Here is a 17,907-nt window from a genome sequence, read left to right as displayed (position 1 = left end):
TCTCAGGAATATTTTAAAATTATAAACAATTTTTTGGCTTATAAACAAATAGAATATCTCGGGAAATATTAAATTAAATTAAATCATGAAAACGGTATTGGTAAAAAAGCGGCAGGACACTTCTTTTAAAAGAAAAAACGTTTAGTTGTGATGGGTGGTTCCTAAGATACAACCGGTCAAAGTTGACCGGACATAATTTTTGAACCATCACCTTTTTATTTTCGTCCTCTTTCTCCACACTATTTTTCAAATCTTTAAAGTACTCATAACATATATTATTATAATAAAAACTATCGATATTACTAGTGAAAATTGCCAAAAATAGCAAAATTCCAAATAAAAAATTAGCTTGTAGAAAATGTAATCTCAAAGTTCAAAATCGGTATACGATAAAAAAAATGCATTTTCTCGGGTTCCCATGGAGCAATTTTCTTCATTCTTTTTTTATTCCCAAATAACTCGAGTAGAGCAATCTAACTAACGCATTATTAAATGTCAAAGTTGCTTTTGTTTTGTTATAATAAATTAATTTATTTATTATAACAAAAATGTTTAATTTGTTTAAATAAAAAGTGTTTAAATATTTATACAGCTTTCAAATAAGAATATTTGTGTTTATAACGTTAAAAAGTACACTTGTAGTAAGTTTATCTAAAAAGTAAGTCTACAACTGGAGAAAATATGTAGTTTTCTTTTCTTATAAATAAATTAATCTATTATAACAAAACAAAAGCAAGTTTAATATTGAAAAATGCGTTAGTTAGATGGCTCTACTCGAGTTACTTGGGAACAAAAAAAGAATGAAGAAAATTGCTCCATGGGACGCCGAGAAAATGCATTTTTTTAACGTATACCGATTTTGAACTTTCAGATTACATTTTCTCCAACCTAATTTTTGATTGGAATTGTGCTATTTTTGGCAATTTTCACTAGTAATATCGATAGTTTTTATTATAATAATATATGTTATGAGTACTTTAAAGATTTGAAAATTAGTGTGGAGAAAGAGGACGAAAATAAAAAGGTGATGGTTCAAAAATTATGTTCGGTCAACTTTGACCGGTTGTATCTTAGGAACCACCCATCACAACTAAACGTTTTTTCTTTTAAAAGAAGTGTCCTGCCGCTTTTTTACCAATACCGTTTTCATGATTTAATTTAATTTAATATTTCCCGAGATATTCTATTTGTTTATAAGCCAAAAAATTGTTTATAATTTTAAAATATTCCTGAGACCCCTTAAATAGTCCAATTTCAATTCTGTAAAGTGCATTAGATAGGTACAATGTCTTTTTATACAAAAATCATAGTTATTCTTATGTATCATAATTATTGTGGTTATTATAGCGACCGTAAATTTTTAATCAATAATTCAACTGTTGCTAAACTGTTCATTTAATTTCCATCAGCTTCTGGAATTATTATCTATACGAAAAGTGATTTTATATTACCAAGTTATTTAATTATTAATAAACAATTACTTATCTAAAATTTTAGTTGAAAATTAAAGATTTTGTTGGAAAAAACCGCATTTGCCGGGGAAAATTTTCGTCAAAGTAAATCGGGAAAAACACCTCTCCATGCAGAATGTAATTACGGTGAATTTTTATTTGGGTGTTTTTGGTGTAAAGTTAAAATCTTTGGAGTTATAGAGCAAAAATTGAAAAAAACACGATTTTCGGGCGCCATTTTGTTTATAAAAAAAGTAGCACACTATCTGCGGACTTTGCATACCTATATTATTAATATATACAATCATAAGATTCGATTCCAGCAATAAAATTGCTGGTAAATAACTTTTCCTTGTATCTTGCTAATTAGCCCAGAGTAATAGGCGAAACCTAAGAGACTCCATTTCTACATAAATAAAATTTAAGAACAAAAATCTAAAAGATTTCTTAGCTCGGAAACCAATTCTCACTTTCACCTATACCTACCTATTTCACCTATTCTCATTCCCACCTATTCATATCCCATAGATATGGTGATTCTAAAATATGCATTCCACCACACGTCAATTTATCTAGGTAAAGATCAAACGAATTTTGATTCCTAATACCCAATTCGTGAGTAAAAAACGAAGATAAATAAAGACAGTTAAGATTTAATTAGTTTCAGAGACCACCATCATCTGTTTACATATGTTTCAATTTCCTGATCTCATCAGAACAGCCTGTGGTGTGCTCTGAATTGAGTTCTTACCGACGAATTGAGTACAATCCGACAAGTGAGACCTGGCGGGTGACCTTGAGCGAGAATACACAACGAGACATACACAATACGAGAAGGTCACCCCCCATCTATCACTTGCCGGATTGTACAGCACGACCAAATTCACTTTGTACTTGAGATTTGGATGCACACTAATGTTGACGTTCGGTTTTTCCACATTTTCTGAATTTTATTTTCTTCTTCTTCTTCTTCTTGTATAGAACTGACTCTGTCTGTTTTTTCAATGTGTCTCTACTAAGTTGTCGTTCCATCAATCGTCTTCCTATTGGGGAACCGTCTCTCGCTGTCCTTATTATTCTATTTGTTGTCATTCGGCTTATGTGGTCATTCCATTCTATTCTTCTGTTTCTTACCCAGTTATTAATGTTATAATTTTATTTTGGTGTAGGTATTTTACTTGGCAAGACGTTACTAAAATAAAACTCAAAAAATTTGGAAAAACGTCATCTCAAAACCGAAATCTCAAATACAAAGTGATTTTGGTCGTGTTGTACTACGACAGTTAGATTTAGTTTGGATTCGTATGTAAGTCGCGCCCAGTTGTCCCGAAAACAGCTACCACGGAGGATAACATGCAAAATGGTATTGGAAAATTGCTGACTGAAGATGCGCGAGATAGTTGAGACAGTAGGCATCTTAAAAGATCGTGTGCGTCATATTTTGCATGAAATTTTGGACCTGAGAAAGTTGTTGGCACGATGAGACCACTACAGAGCAGTGTTTGAAACTGTTGGAAGGAACACGAAACAATTGACGTCACCCAGCGAACGTGCTCCGAAGAAGGTGAACACTGTCCTTTTGGCCGGAAAGGTGATGGCCACCGTTTTCTGGGATTCACAACATGTGATTTATATCGACTTTCCGGAAAAGGACAAAACGACCACAGGGCTTTACTATGCCGAATTATTGGCCAATTCAACGCCGAATTGCAGAAGAAACAGCTCTAATTGGCGAAGAAAAAATGCTCTTCCACCATGACAACTCACCGGGTCATACCTCCCCCGTCAGCATGGCCAAACTGGTTGAATTGGGCTACGAACTACTGTCCCATTCAACGTACTTCCCAAATTTGGTCGTGTACGGCTTCTTTTTTTCCAAACTTGAAAGTTACTCGCCAGGCAGAAATTTAAGTAGAATTAGGAGTTCATCGCCGCCACGGAAGGGTACTTTGCAGACCTCCAGAAAACGTATTTTTCAGACGGGTTAAAGAAGTTGGAACATCGCTGAGTCAAGTGATTCAAGCTACAAGCAGAGTATGTTCAGAAATAAATCACCACTTTTTGCAAAATGTTCGTTTTTCTATTCTAGGCTAAGTACTTATCGAACCGCCCTAGTACGTTACATTTATAGCCCAGTAAATGAACGGGAAATACGGGGATACCGTGTAATTTTCAGTTCTACTTACCCTTAAATTGGATATAGGTTCTACTTACCCTCTACTTCAAAGTTGAAATTGTGCTGTTGGTTGCTTTTACTTGGAGGGTGACAGTCACCCCTTCTGAAGGGGTGAAAAACGCGTGTTTAAAATAAGCACGTAAATGGATAAATTGACTGATAACAAGCAACTTTCGTTCAAGAGATTTTTATGTAAGTCAATACTTTTCGAGTTATTTGCGATCTTCTTCTTCTTAAAGTTCCGCTCCTATCGGAGATTGGAAATCATTCTGGCAATTATAATTTTGTTGGTTACGCGCCAGAACAGTTCATTTGAGCTGCATCCAAACCATTCACGGAGATTGCGTAGCCACGAGATTTTACGTCTTCCTACTGTAACAACTAGCTGATGATTTTCTGTTGGAGTGAATGAAAAGGGAGTGGTAAACTCCAACAGAAGTAGTAAAAAGAAGAAGATCTACTTAATGTAGCCAAAGGACAAAAATGTGTGGCTTCTCCGTTGAAGAAGCTGGAGTAACTAAAATACAACTTTGTAGTAGTATTTGTATGGAAGGATGCCAAGACAAAGAATATCGAATTGATACAGGACTAGAGATGAGAAATCATTAATAGATAGATATAACTTGAATGGCTAGCTAAATATGTATGAGAAGGGCCACTTGACACTCAAGGAAGGATTCGGCCAATTTGCACGGCTATTTTTGGCCAGACAATAGATTAAAGGAAGTGACAATGATGGCTCGAAAAGAAGATATGAAGATAATGTTCAGAAAATAGATAGAGTAAATATAATAATATACTGAAAATAGAATGAATTTTTGGGCGCCAGAAGAAGGATAACTAGGTTAACGCTCTTCCAGGTATTCTACGCTGCTATAGAGTATGTTAAATTTGTAGTACAAGTATGTGAAAAGTTATTAAAGATTATTAAATTATAAAATATACTACTAAAAATAAAGGAGTAATAAGAAAAAAAAATCACAATAAATGTATATTTATTGAATGTAACTACTAGATCTTTTTAACAATCTCTGAGTTAGGACAAGTAACTAGTGTGTAACTCTAACATGACAGGAAAAAGTGATACTAGTGAAAGTCAATTACAAAATCATCATACAACTATGATCTAAGAATACTCTTTATAAGGTTAGAAAAACTGACTACGGGTACCTCTAATACAGGAAGTACAACTTACAACTAGGTTAGTAGAACCCTCACCAAATAATAATTGTACGTTTATAATACGTACACCTTAATTAAATACTACCTGATACTATATATAACATATAAATACCTCACTGTGAGTGGGACAGGCACAAGCCTTATTGAATAAATAAACCTACGAGTGGATACACAGATCCTTTTCCTAACTCGTGGTTTATAATAGTAATAATAACAAGTGAAACCAAAAACTAATCTGAGGGATTAGAATCCAGAAGTTCATATGAATTTAATAAATTAAAGTTAAAGTTAAATAAAGTTAATAAGTTAAAGTTAAGTAAAGTTAATAAGTTCAAGTTAAATAAAGTTAATAATTACAATTTTGACTAATATGTGAAGTTAATTTTTAAAAATTTAATTAAACATATACTAAAATAATGGAATGAGTTTAAATAATTATACAAAAGTGGAACACAGCCTAAAAATAATCAAGATAAGAGTACCGACTACTATTATCAGGGAAAATATCTGAGCTCAGAAATTTATACCTTTATAGATTGCAGAGTGTTGGGGAACGCTATCAATTAAATATTATGTTGTAAAGAAAAAAAACCTATAAAAAATATAAAGCAGGAAAAATGTGTGTGCAATTGAACTAAAAAAAAATGTACTAAATATCACAAAACCAGTCTGTCTTTAATAAGAGCACAGTAAATGTTCCCAAACAAACCACTCTTTCCTAATCTTGAAGTTGATGTAATGGGCACCCAAGGGTGCTAACTCTCGCTAGCAGCTGTCCTGCTGGAGGTACAGGAGAGGAAGACTGGTAGAAAGCAGCTGAAGGTACTCAAAACTGTTGGAAAGCAGCTGGAGGTACTCAAAAAAAAGAAAATGTGGAAATAATCCAGGCTGGTCGCCTATTGATTGTTTCTCTCTGTGTGGTCTGGCCTTGGTGTTGTTGTAGGGTGGCTTTAAGATTTCATGGTAGGTGCTAAAAAAAACACAGTGTGGTGTTACTACCAATCTACCAATGTCAAAAAAAAAAAACAAGAGATACGAGGAGGTGTTTTTATTCCTATGGGAATAAGAAGAAATAGGTCATTAAGTCCAAAAACTTGAATGACTAGACAGCTTGACCTTTTATCAGGTTGCTATCAGATGACCTTGGTCAAATAACACAAGTAATTTCCAATTGAAATACAAAATATAATTACTGTGAAAGAATATTTTATTATAATATATACACCGGTATATAGATATATTATACAAGGATAAAATATAGTAAGACTAAGCGATGGATACTTATTTGATCATCGTTCAAAAGATAGGAGTTCTGTAGACTTGAAAGGAATATAAAAAATGGAGTTTAAATTAGCTCTATTTTCCAACTGGAAGCACAAATTAACAACGAATATTGAATTATCTCTAGATGAGTTTGATCCATGAAAATAAAACATAAAAACCATGAAAATAGACTATGTGAAACTTAGTTAGCAAATGTCAAGGACTTCCAAAATGGCTGAATAAAATACTTAATAAAATGTGTATTTACCGGGGTAGAACTCATTGGATATAGTATGCTCTAAAATTCTTCAAATCCACTGCTGCTGGATAACTTCACTATACTTTTATTGTAATATTTAATCAATTTGGAACTGAGAATTAGAGGTGAATAATTGAGTCTAATGACCCCGCACACTACGATTCAGACCGAACACTCGAGAAACAATGGCAATCCAAGGCTCACGTTCACAGCTGAATCCTTCGTACCCCTCTACTAAGCATTGGCTGTCAAAGTGGGGAAACCAATGTTGCCACGTTTTAAATGTGACGTCATCAAGCATTTAAAAATTCTGAGATGGGTTTAAGTTCTATTTGAATAAACATTGAAAGAAAATAATTCTGAAAATAATTAAATAATATTTTGGATAGTTAAATAATATCTTCCCATCAATAATCGATTCTATAAGGGGCGGAACGTCACATTCCCTTTCAACCACCAGAAAAAAAATTTTATTTAAAAATTTTTTTTTTTTTTTTTTTTTTTTTTTTTTTCAAAATATTAAACTAGAGTAGTAGTGCTTAGTGTATCATTCCCCGTTGATTCGCAAGATTACAAATAATCACCACTAATAATCAAGGGAAAGTAGGATGGTCACTGCAGCAAATAACGGAAATTGCAACATATGACCCGAAGTCCTAGTAAAAGTGCTAAAGATGAGACATAATTTATAATGACAAATAAGTGTCGAATTGGCAGTAAATCCAAAGTTGAACTATCCATGGACATCAGATTTATAAGGAGTATATCCAAGGACGAACAACCAGGCAAAGGTGAGAGCCAATTCATACCATAACGCAAGTACATATACTAAAGTCACCAATGAAATCAATAACTATAATAAGTGAAGAATCAAACACTCAATCCTAAATTGGACTAGCAATGGACACCAGATTCGTAATAGCATATCCAGAGAAGAACAACTAGGAATATTTATAGAATAATTTTCACCAATACCAACTAATATAAATAGTGAACATACCAAAGGAATGCAAACACATTAACCAAAATAAATGTGGAATCAGACACTCAATCCAAAGTCAGACTATCAATGGACAACAGATTCACAAAAGCATATCCAATGAAGAACGACCAGGAAGATTTATGGACCAATTCACATCCATACTAAATCATATAAATAAATTAGGTCTACGTACACCCACATCCGGTAATACGAACCTATACAACCAAATAAACAAAATAAGTGAAGAATCGGACACTTAATCCAAAATCGGACTAGCAATGGACACCAGATTTATAGGAGCATATCCAAAGAAGAACGATCAGGAAGATTTATGGACCAATTCTCACTAATACTAAATAACTAACTAAATTAGCTCTAGATCTACCCTCATCCGGTAATATGAGCCTATCGAAACTAAATAGTAAAAATAAAGGATGAACTTATAAGTTCTATGACTCCATGGTAAATACAAAATATGACGGGAACGAGCTCCCAATCTTTCATAAGACTGTATATTCATGTGAACATACATAGGATTATCCAGGAGATATTCCTGAATCTAAGCAACAATTAATGCCTAAGGAAAGAAGAGGGAATCTACTAAAAAGAAAATCAATAATTTGTCCCAGTGGGTTCATCACTAACATTACGACTCTACGTCTATGGAAAGTCAAGCATCAATATACTATGAACTAAGAGACATAAAATAAGCAAACTAGACTTCCCTATTATCGTGTGAAAATGTGCCTGGAATATTTGGAACAATTGCACAAGAATGGTTAGGAAGTGTTGTACACCATTTCCCAACCAGAAATATTATCATGGATAAACATCTGCCTACTCTGACAAGAAAGACATGGATTACGAAATCGGATAGCAGTGATCAGTTGCTGAACTTCGAACCCACGTATTCACCAACTTTGAGCATTAACAGACTAGTTCATAAGAAGAAATATGAAGGACTCAAGAATTCATTTATAAATCAAAATTCCAAATTCATTCCAGAATCATCCTGTGGAGGAAGTAAGAATCCGAATTAATATAAAGTATTTAAGGTACCTGTGACAAATATCAATAAAGTAACCCAATAACAAATTAACAACCACAACTTCTTTCCAATATGGCAAATCCAATGACATGATATAAAAACAATAAGAAAAAAATAATAGGTATGTAATCAAATATCCAAGATATAACACATAATCTAAGATATGGTAGTGTAACATAGTTCCATCTATATTAAGCAAGAATACTTGTATGAGCCCACACATCCAAATATCTTAATATATAATAATCAACAGCCCTTTTATTCTGAGAGGTTGAGTACAAAACTAAGAGTACAAGTGGAGGTTATTAACTTGGTAATACTACTGGCTGGATTAGTATTTGAGAATATTTGTCGATAATGACTCAAATGCAATCTATAATACAAAAAAAAATAATAATAAACTCATACAAGCGGTATTACACAAGAATTCGGTACCTAATAACTAATACGTGAGAAATCATCAAGCCATGCCGAAGGATAAAAATTGCTATGGTCAGGCATTATCTGGTGATTAACAATTTAAACTAAAATACTATACCATAATAAAACTAATTAAAGGCAAACACAGGAAGATATTAGCTTAAACAACCCTGTTAAGCTAATCTTCTTCCGATGAAGTTGAAGAATCCACATCGTCCATGGTGTTGTCAGGCAGTAAATCCTTTACATGAAATTGACCAATTCGCTTATTAGTCGAATTGTCCTTTAATTCATAAATCAAAGGAGATATTACCCTTGAGACAGTACATGGGACATATTTCTGGCAAAACTTTGCAGAAATGGCATCACCCTTATTGGATTTGACAAAATTGCGCTTTAAGACTCGATCACCAACAAAGAATCGCAGATCTCGTTTCCTCAAATTATAGTGCTGCTGGTTCCTTAGGTAAGAAGTTTTTAACTTCTTCCTAATGTCTGCGAAAATATGAGGTAACGTCTGGAGATCATCTAAGCGATGAAGTTTCTCAGATATTTGAGGAAGATTTTCGGAATTGTCTGAAATTACACCAAAATAATCACCTGATAAAGCCACATTCCTACCAAAATTCAAATATGCTGGAGAGCACTGGGTAACTTCATGGACAGAAGTCCTTATGGCTTGAGCTATGGAATGAATATATTGATCCCAAGCTCTGTGATCAGGGTAAGTATAGGACCTTAGAGCTGTGACAATACTGCGATTTACTCTCTCAGTATGATTTGCTTGTGGATGGTAGGCAGCATTATAAAAGGTCTTTTGAACCTTATATTTAGCTAGAAGATCTTTAAAGGCCTTCGATACAAACTGAGGACCGTTGTCACATGACACAATTTGAGGAACACCATACACCAAAAAGACTTGTTCCTCCAAATATTTTAAAATTGCTGGAGTTGTGGCCTGGCGAAGGGGACAAACTAAAGGAAATTTAGTGAAATAATCCACAACTACCAGGCAATAGGTATTACCCTTGTAACTCCGAGGATAAGGTCCAATGAGATCCATTGAGATCATCTGCCAAGGAAAATTTATGTTCCTGAAGGAACCCATAAGTCCAGCCTGTGGTAGGTTACTTGGTTTACAAGTAGCACAAACCATGCATTTAGAAATGTACCTTTTTATAGACTTCCGCATACCAGGCCAATAATATAATTCGGCAATACGGTGATAAGTCTTATAAAAACCAAAATGACCCGCCGTAACTTCATCATGAAACATATGCAGAATATTTTCCCTATTTGGCGTAGGTACAACTATTTTCCACTCCGACATATTGGATAAGGACTCTATCGGACTTAAGATGTGTTTGTACAGAATATTATTCTCTACCTTAAAATCAGGATATTTTTGTGGGTCTTGAGTGACCCTATCAATCATATTCTGATACCACATATCAGGACTTAAAGAGGACAGATCTAGGACATTAATATCATGGACACGTGAAAGAGCATCTGCGACCACTACCCCGTTTGCCTTTCTATGGACAATCTTATATGAATAGGCAGCCAGTTTGCATATCCATCGAGAAAGCCTCTGTGAAGGGTTTTTCATACTATGAAGCCATACTAAGGAACTATGATCAGTAATTATAGTGAAATTACGACCTTCCAGATAATAACGAAAAGCTTCTAACCCATGGATGATAGCTAAGAGTTCTTTCTCCGTAGTTGAATAGTTTTTCTGGGCCTTGTTCAACTTCTTACTAGTGTACGCTATGGGGTGTTCGGAGCCATCTTTCAACTGAAATAATACGCCTCCAGAAGCTGTATTAGAGCAATCTGTCATTAGATAAAAATGCTCATCAAAATTAGGTGACATCATAACCGGAGCGCTCGTTAAAGCATCTTTAACGCGCCTAAAAGCTTCGTCAGCCTCAGGAGTCCAAGTAATGGTCTGTCCCTTTTTCCTGTTCTTCAAAAGATCAGTAAGAGGTGACAACAAAGTAGAGTAGGACGGTACAAATCGCCGATAATAGCCACACATTCCCAATATCCTACGGACTTGGGTGGTGGTCTTTGGTATAGGAAAATTTTTGATAGCAACTATTTTCTCAGGATCAGTCCTCAGCCCCTGGTTATCCACAACATAACCCAAGAACTTAAGACTAGGGCGACAAAACTGACATTTATCCAGATTGACCGTTAGATTAGCTTCCTTAAGACGTAAAAATAACTTATCTAAAATTTCCATATGAAGGGAAAAATCAGGAGTGACAACCAAAATATCGTCTAAATAATAGAAAACATAGGGCTCTAACGGTGGACCAATGACTAAATCCATCAGACGACACATTGTCTGAGGAGCAGAAACAAGACCGAAAGGCATGGTGACAAACTGGAATAATCCTTTACCACTGACAGCAAAAGCAGTATACTTCTTGCTCTCTTCACTCAGTGGGATCTGTAGGAAGGCCTTAGACAAATCAATAGAAGAGATGTATTTGGCATTCTGAAGTTTGCTCAAAATCACATCTATTCTGGGGATAGGATAAGCATCCCTGTTAGTTGTGATACTGTTTAGTTTTCGACCGTCAAAGCAGATCCTGAAGGATCCATCCTTCTTCTTCGTTAACCAGAGCGGAGAACAGTAGGACGATGTTGAAGGTTCTATGATATTTAAAGCAAGCATCGAATCTACTTCCTTTTCTAAGTCTGCCTGCCAGGCTTGAGGTATGGGGTACTGATATAATCTGAAAGGAGTGGGATTTCCCACTTCGATAGTGTGAGAGATTAACGACGTACGACCTAGTTTGTCTTTTGAAGAAAGAGTAGTAAATTTAGAGATCATACTCTCTAATTGCCTTTGTTCAGAGCTTGATAAACTAGCAAAATCGTGAATAGCACTAAGGGTAGATAAATTAAATTCAGATATGGAAAAAGAAAAATCAGAACAACTTAAGGTACTATTGAAAGCATTGAAAAAGTCCATACCTAAAATTATAGAATTCTGCACGGAAGGAATAACATAAAATGTAATTTCCCTACATAAATCTGCCACTGTGATTTTAATTTGGAGTTTGCCCGTAATGGACTGAACTGTACCATCTGCAGTAGATACTTGCAAAGATGAAATGGGCATAATGGGAATACTAGAATTTTTCAATAAATTTAACGAATGTGCCCCTATCAATGAAATATTAGAGCCACTATCTAACAAAGCTAAACACGATTGTCCTAAAATTTGAATAGGAAGATATGGCCTATTATCATTTTGTTTCCTAACTAATAACGAATTAATATCTAGATCTAAAGTATTTGGTTGTCTACAACCGTTATATGGAACTAACCCAGACGTATCATCATCATTAACAAAACTAGAATCTAATATAGATAATGGAACCACATTACTATCACAATTATTATTGTTACGTTGAACACTACCAATCAAAGAAGCGTTTGTAAATGACCATCTGTGATCATTTGAATCAAGCGAATCTAACGTATTATCTATAGAAATAAATTTCTGGTTTAATTTTGTTTTGTGGTGTGTGCTGCTTTCTTGAACGACACCCCTTTCCCTTTTCGTGAAGATGGGTTTGGGTTGCTGGATGTGCTTGGTCCTGTAGTTTCGTTTGACGATGGGGTTTGATTCCCTGATTGGATGTTGGACGGAGAAACGTTCAGGGGACGGACCTCCGACGTGTCGTTTCCCGAACACTTAGAACAGTTTCTTTTAAGGGTGTTCTCTCGGCCACAACCATGGCAGAAAATACGATTTTGAGGAATCCCACAATTGTAAAATGGGTGACCAGGCTGATCACAATTCCAGCAGACAAGAGAACTAACAACCGAAACATTATGTTCATGACCCTTATTTAGCCAAGAACGTTGCCTAAAGGAAGTTGGCTGAGAAGAAGAGTTAGAAGAGGATCGAGATGTGGATGGAGGTTGAGAAGACCAGGATAACGTTTCCTCCAAACGTTTGCATTTTATAGTAAGGTCATCAATGTTCTGAATGTCCATAAGAGCTAATTGTTGATGATAAAAGGGCAATAGACATTTAAGGATGATTTTAATTTTAGCTAAATCTGACAAAGGAGTGTCTAAACGACTACACATACCTAATATAGTATTAATAAACATAGTAACAGATTCCCCAGGTTTCTGCTTATGATTCTTAATTTGATCTAATAAATCATCCTGGAATGAATACGGAAGAAAATCCGACTTCAACTTTTTAATCAGATCAGACCAACAAGAAAAATTACCCCTGTTATTCATAAACCATGTAAAAGCGGTCCCGGTGAACAACTCAGCAGAAGCAGCAAACAAATCCTCTTCAGAAACACCTCTAGATATTCGAAGACATTCAACCCTTTCTAAAAATGACATCACATCAGTGTGCTGTTTTTCACCTGAAAATGAAATACCCCATTTGTGTACTTGAACAGGTTTGGAGTACGTAAAGCTAGGTACATTGACTGAAGCATTAGGAGTAGAGGTAGCAATGGGGTTAACTCTAGAATCAAGTTCACCCTCTAGTGTTAATATTTTAAGAGAAACAGACCTCTTGAACGGTTCCTGTTCTTCAGAAGGACAGTGTAGCAAGTGTACACGGGCAGAAATATGGCCTAGACGAGATGTTAATCGCGCATACTCTGTATCCTTTACAGTTCCCCTAAACTTTTCGATTTTTTTAGACAAGCTGTCCAATGTTTCAGTGATTCCTTTTTGTTGTTCCTCAAAAGGAAGGGATACAGCTGAAATTTGGAGAAAACTTCTATTGCCAGCTTCTTGTTTCAAAGCACCTCTCAAAAGATTGCGTTTTTTATCGACAGTTGTCGACTCCTCTGGCATTATGTCCCGAATCTTTAATTCATAATCCAATTCATCCACCAGAAGATGTTCAGCTTTAAAAGCACACATGATGAGAGCAAAGTTATTGACAAATAGTCCAAAGAACAGAAATATGAAAAATATGAAAATATGAAAGTTTGCACGCAAAATATATATAATATAAACCGAGAAAATATCAGCAACACACCAACAAAATCAAAATAGCCAGCAAAAAAAAAAAAATATATATATATAATGCAGTATATAATCTAATAAATAAGATCAAATAAATATATAAGATCAAATAAATGGATAAATAATCCAATAAATATTGTATACTCAAGTAAACCTACTACCTAAATACTGGAAGTAAATTTTTTTATTTATATGTAACTTACCACCACTCTAGAAAAAATATATATCTATAATAATAATAATAATAATCAACACTTAGTTGTACCTCCAACTATACCACTATTGACTGAAGAAATAAAATTGTTATATGAATTATATTATTAATAGCAATATTAAATATAAGTTCCCAATAAAAATTCAAAATCTAACCCAGAATGTAAGCTGCACAAACATATACTATAATGAGGTCCCAAAATATAAACAAAAATCAAAACAGCGTTTAAGAATACCTGATATGTATCAGAAATTAAAAATAAAATAAATAAGTAACAATATGTGTATAGGATACCAAACGGAAATAACAAAGAGATTTCAGATAAAAGAGAAGAATTGACCTAAATGAATACTGTCTCAGACCAAAAATAAAGGCCCCACGTTGGGCGCCAATGTAACAACTAGCTGATGATTTTCTGTTGGAGTGAATGAAAAGGGAGTGGTAAACTCCAACAGAAGTAGTAAAAAGAAGAAGATCTACTTAATGTAGCCAAAGGACAAAAATGTGTGGCTTCTCCGTTGAAGAAGCTGGAGTAACTAAAATACAACTTTGTAGTAGTATTTGTATGGAAGGATGCCAAGACAAAGAATATCGAATTGATACAGGACTAGAGATGAGAAATCATTAATAGATAGATATAACTTGAATGGCTAGCTAAATATGTATGAGAAGGGCCACTTGACACTCAAGGAAGGATTCGGCCAATTTGCACGGCTATTTTTGGCCAGACAATAGATTAAAGGAAGTGACAATGATGGCTCGAAAAGAAGATATGAAGATAATGTTCAGAAAATAGATAGAGTAAATATAATAATATACTGAAAATAGAATGAATTTTTGGGCGCCAGAAGAAGGATAACTAGGTTAACGCTCTTCCAGGTATTCTACGCTGCTATAGAGTATGTTAAATTTGTAGTACAAGTATGTGAAAAGTTATTAAAGATTATTAAATTATAAAATATACTACTAAAAATAAAGGAGTAATAAGAAAAAAAAATCACAATAAATGTATATTTATTGAATGTAACTACTAGATCTTTTTAACAATCTCTGAGTTAGGACAAGTAACTAGTGTGTAACTCTAACATGACAGGAAAAAGTGATACTAGTGAAAGTCAATTACAAAATCATCATACAACTATGATCTAAGAATACTCTTTATAAGGTTAGAAAAACTGACTACGGGTACCTCTAATACAGGAAGTACAACTTACAACTAGGTTAGTAGAACCCTCACCAAATAATAATTGTACGTTTATAATACGTACACCTTAATTAAATACTACCTGATACTATATATAACATATAAATACCTCACTGTGAGTGGGACAGGCACAAGCCTTATTGAATAAATAAACCTACGAGTGGATACACAGATCCTTTTCCTAACTCGTGGTTTATAATAGTAATAATAACAAGTGAAACCAAAAACTAATCTGAGGGATTAGAATCCAGAAGTTCATATGAATTTAATAAATTAAAGTTAAAGTTAAATAAAGTTAATAAGTTAAAGTTAAGTAAAGTTAATAAGTTCAAGTTAAATAAAGTTAATAATTACAATTTTGACTAATATGTGAAGTTAATTTTTAAAAATTTAATTAAACATATACTAAAATAATGGAATGAGTTTAAATAATTATACAAAAGTGGAACACAGCCTAAAAATAATCAAGATAAGAGTACCGACTACTATTATCAGGGAAAATATCTGAGCTCAGAAATTTATACCTTTATAGATTGCAGAGTGTTGGGGAACGCTATCAATTAAATATTATGTTGTAAAGAAAAAAAACCTATAAAAAATATAAAGCAGGAAAAATGTGTGTGCAATTGAACTAAAAAAAAATGTACTAAATATCACAAAACCAGTCTGTCTTTAATAAGAGCACAGTAAATGTTCCCAAACAAACCACTCTTTCCTAATCTTGAAGTTGATGTAATGGGCACCCAAGGGTGCTAACTCTCGCTAGCAGCTGTCCTGCTGGAGGTACAGGAGAGGAAGACTGGTAGAAAGCAGCTGAAGGTACTCAAAACTGTTGGAAAGCAGCTGGAGGTACTCAAAAAAAAGAAAATGTGGAAATAATCCAGGCTGGTCGCCTATTGATTGTTTCTCTCTGTGTGGTCTGGCCTTGGTGTTGTTGTAGGGTGGCTTTAAGATTTCATGGTAGGTGCTAAAAAAAACACAGTGTGGTGTTACTACCAATCTACCAATGTCAAAAAAAAAAAACAAGAGATACGAGGAGGTGTTTTTATTCCTATGGGAATAAGAAGAAATAGGTCATTAAGTCCAAAAACTTGAATGACTAGACAGCTTGACCTTTTATCAGGTTGCTATCAGATGACCTTGGTCAAATAACACAAGTAATTTCCAATTGAAATACAAAATATAATTACTGTGAAAGAATATTTTATTATAATATATACACCGGTATATAGATATATTATACAAGGATAAAATATAGTAAGACTAAGCGATGGATACTTATTTGATCATCGTTCAAAAGATAGGAGTTCTGTAGACTTGAAAGGAATATAAAAAATGGAGTTTAAATTAGCTCTATTTTCCAACTGGAAGCACAAATTAACAACGAATATTGAATTATCTCTAGATGAGTTTGATCCATGAAAATAAAACATAAAAACCATGAAAATAGACTATGTGAAACTTAGTTAGCAAATGTCAAGGACTTCCAAAATGGCTGAATAAAATACTTAATAAAATGTGTATTTACCGGGGTAGAACTCATTGGATATAGTATGCTCTAAAATTCTTCAAATCCCCTGCTGCTGGATAACTTCACTATACTTTTATTGTAATATTTAATCAATTTGGAACTGAGAATTAGAGGTGAATAATTGAGTCTAATGACCCCGCACACTACGATTCAGACCGAACACTCGAGAAACAATGGCAATCCAAGGCTCACGTTCACAGCTGAATCCTTCGTACCCCTCTACTAAGCATTGGCTGTCAAAGTGGGGAAACCAATGTTGCCACGTTTTAAATGTGACGTCATCAAGCATTTAAAAATTCTGAGATGGGTTTAAGTTCTATTTGAATAAACATTGAAAGAAAATAATTCTGAAAATAATTAAATAATATTTTGGATAGTTAAATAATATCTTCCCATCAATAATCGATTCTATAAGGGGCGGAACGTCACACTACGCTTCTTCTGCCTTTGATTTTGCCCTGCATTATATTCCTTAATAGTTCGTATTTCTCACCTCTCATGATGTGCCCCAAGTACTCCAACTTCCTGATTTTTATGGAATTTAAAACTTCGCATTGTTTTCCTAGTTGTTTGAGCACTTGTGCGTTTGTTTTACGATCTGTCCATGATATTTTCAGAATACGTCTATAACACCACATTTCGAATGCTTCTAGGTTTTTAATGTGGGATTGTTTTAGTGTCCATGCCTCAACCCCATACAAAAGGGTGGAGAAAATATAACAACGAAGCATTCTTATCCGGAGCGTTATATTGATATTGCGATTACAGAAAAGTTTCCTCATTCTGTTAAAAATGGATCGTGCAATTTCAATGCGGCATCTTATTTCTTTTGTCTGATCAGTATCTTCTGTGATCCATGCTCCAAGATATTTGTACGAAGATATTTGCTCAATTTCTGTATTATCCAGTACTAGTCTAACTCTGATGTTTTGTGTTTTTGTAAATACCATGAACTTGGTTTTCTTCAAATTTATTTTTAGTTCATAATCGTTGCAATGTATATTTAGTTGTTGAGCAAGGTGTTGCAATTCTTCTAGTGTTCCCGCTAAAAGTACGGTATCGTCAGCATATCTTATATTATTAAGTGGCTCACCGTTTATTATTAGGCCCTCATTGACTTCGGCCAACGCTAATTCTGAGATGGCTTCA

The 17,907-nt window shown here is 34.2% G+C and overlaps 2 protein-coding genes across 7 annotated transcripts in view; both read right to left on the bottom strand.

Annotated features, from left to right (window-relative positions):
- Nucleotides 1-17,907, bottom strand: part of LOC114332176 (syntaxin-1A) — an 850,840-nt gene that overhangs the window by 342,820 nt on the left and 490,113 nt on the right. The gene's annotated exons all lie outside the window — the stretch shown is intronic.
- LOC126882355 (uncharacterized) lies at nt 4,137-17,157 on the bottom strand. 2 transcript variants are annotated; one of them, XR_007697294.1, is made up of 2 exons: nt 16,756-17,157; nt 4,137-5,779 (listed from the first exon to the last, which is right to left on the bottom strand). XR_007697294.1 is itself a non-coding variant. In XM_050647241.1 (2 exons), exon 2 carries the CDS (start codon nt 13,702-13,704, stop codon nt 12,307-12,309), a length of 1,398 nt encoding a protein of 465 aa, XP_050503198.1. In that variant the 5' UTR covers nt 13,705-16,194; nt 16,756-17,145; the 3' UTR covers nt 10,995-12,306. The 2 variants fall into 2 exon arrangements, 1 of the variants encoding a protein (XP_050503198.1); XM_050647241.1 differs by lacking the exon at nt 4,137-5,779 and adding an exon at nt 10,995-16,194 and having other exon boundaries at nt 16,756-17,145.

Source organism: Diabrotica virgifera, chromosome 3, assembly GCF_917563875.1.
Source record: "Diabrotica virgifera virgifera chromosome 3, PGI_DIABVI_V3a".
Classification (NCBI taxonomy): Eukaryota; Metazoa; Arthropoda; class Insecta; order Coleoptera; family Chrysomelidae; genus Diabrotica; species Diabrotica virgifera.
Note: the sequence above shows the minus strand (reverse complement) of the source record. Positions and strands in the feature narration are given on the sequence as shown.

Coding starts and splice junctions, on each gene's coding strand:
- LOC126882355 (XM_050647241.1), bottom strand. CDS start 13,704: ATGTGTGCTTTTAAAGCTGAACATCTTCTGGTGGATGAATTGGATTAT.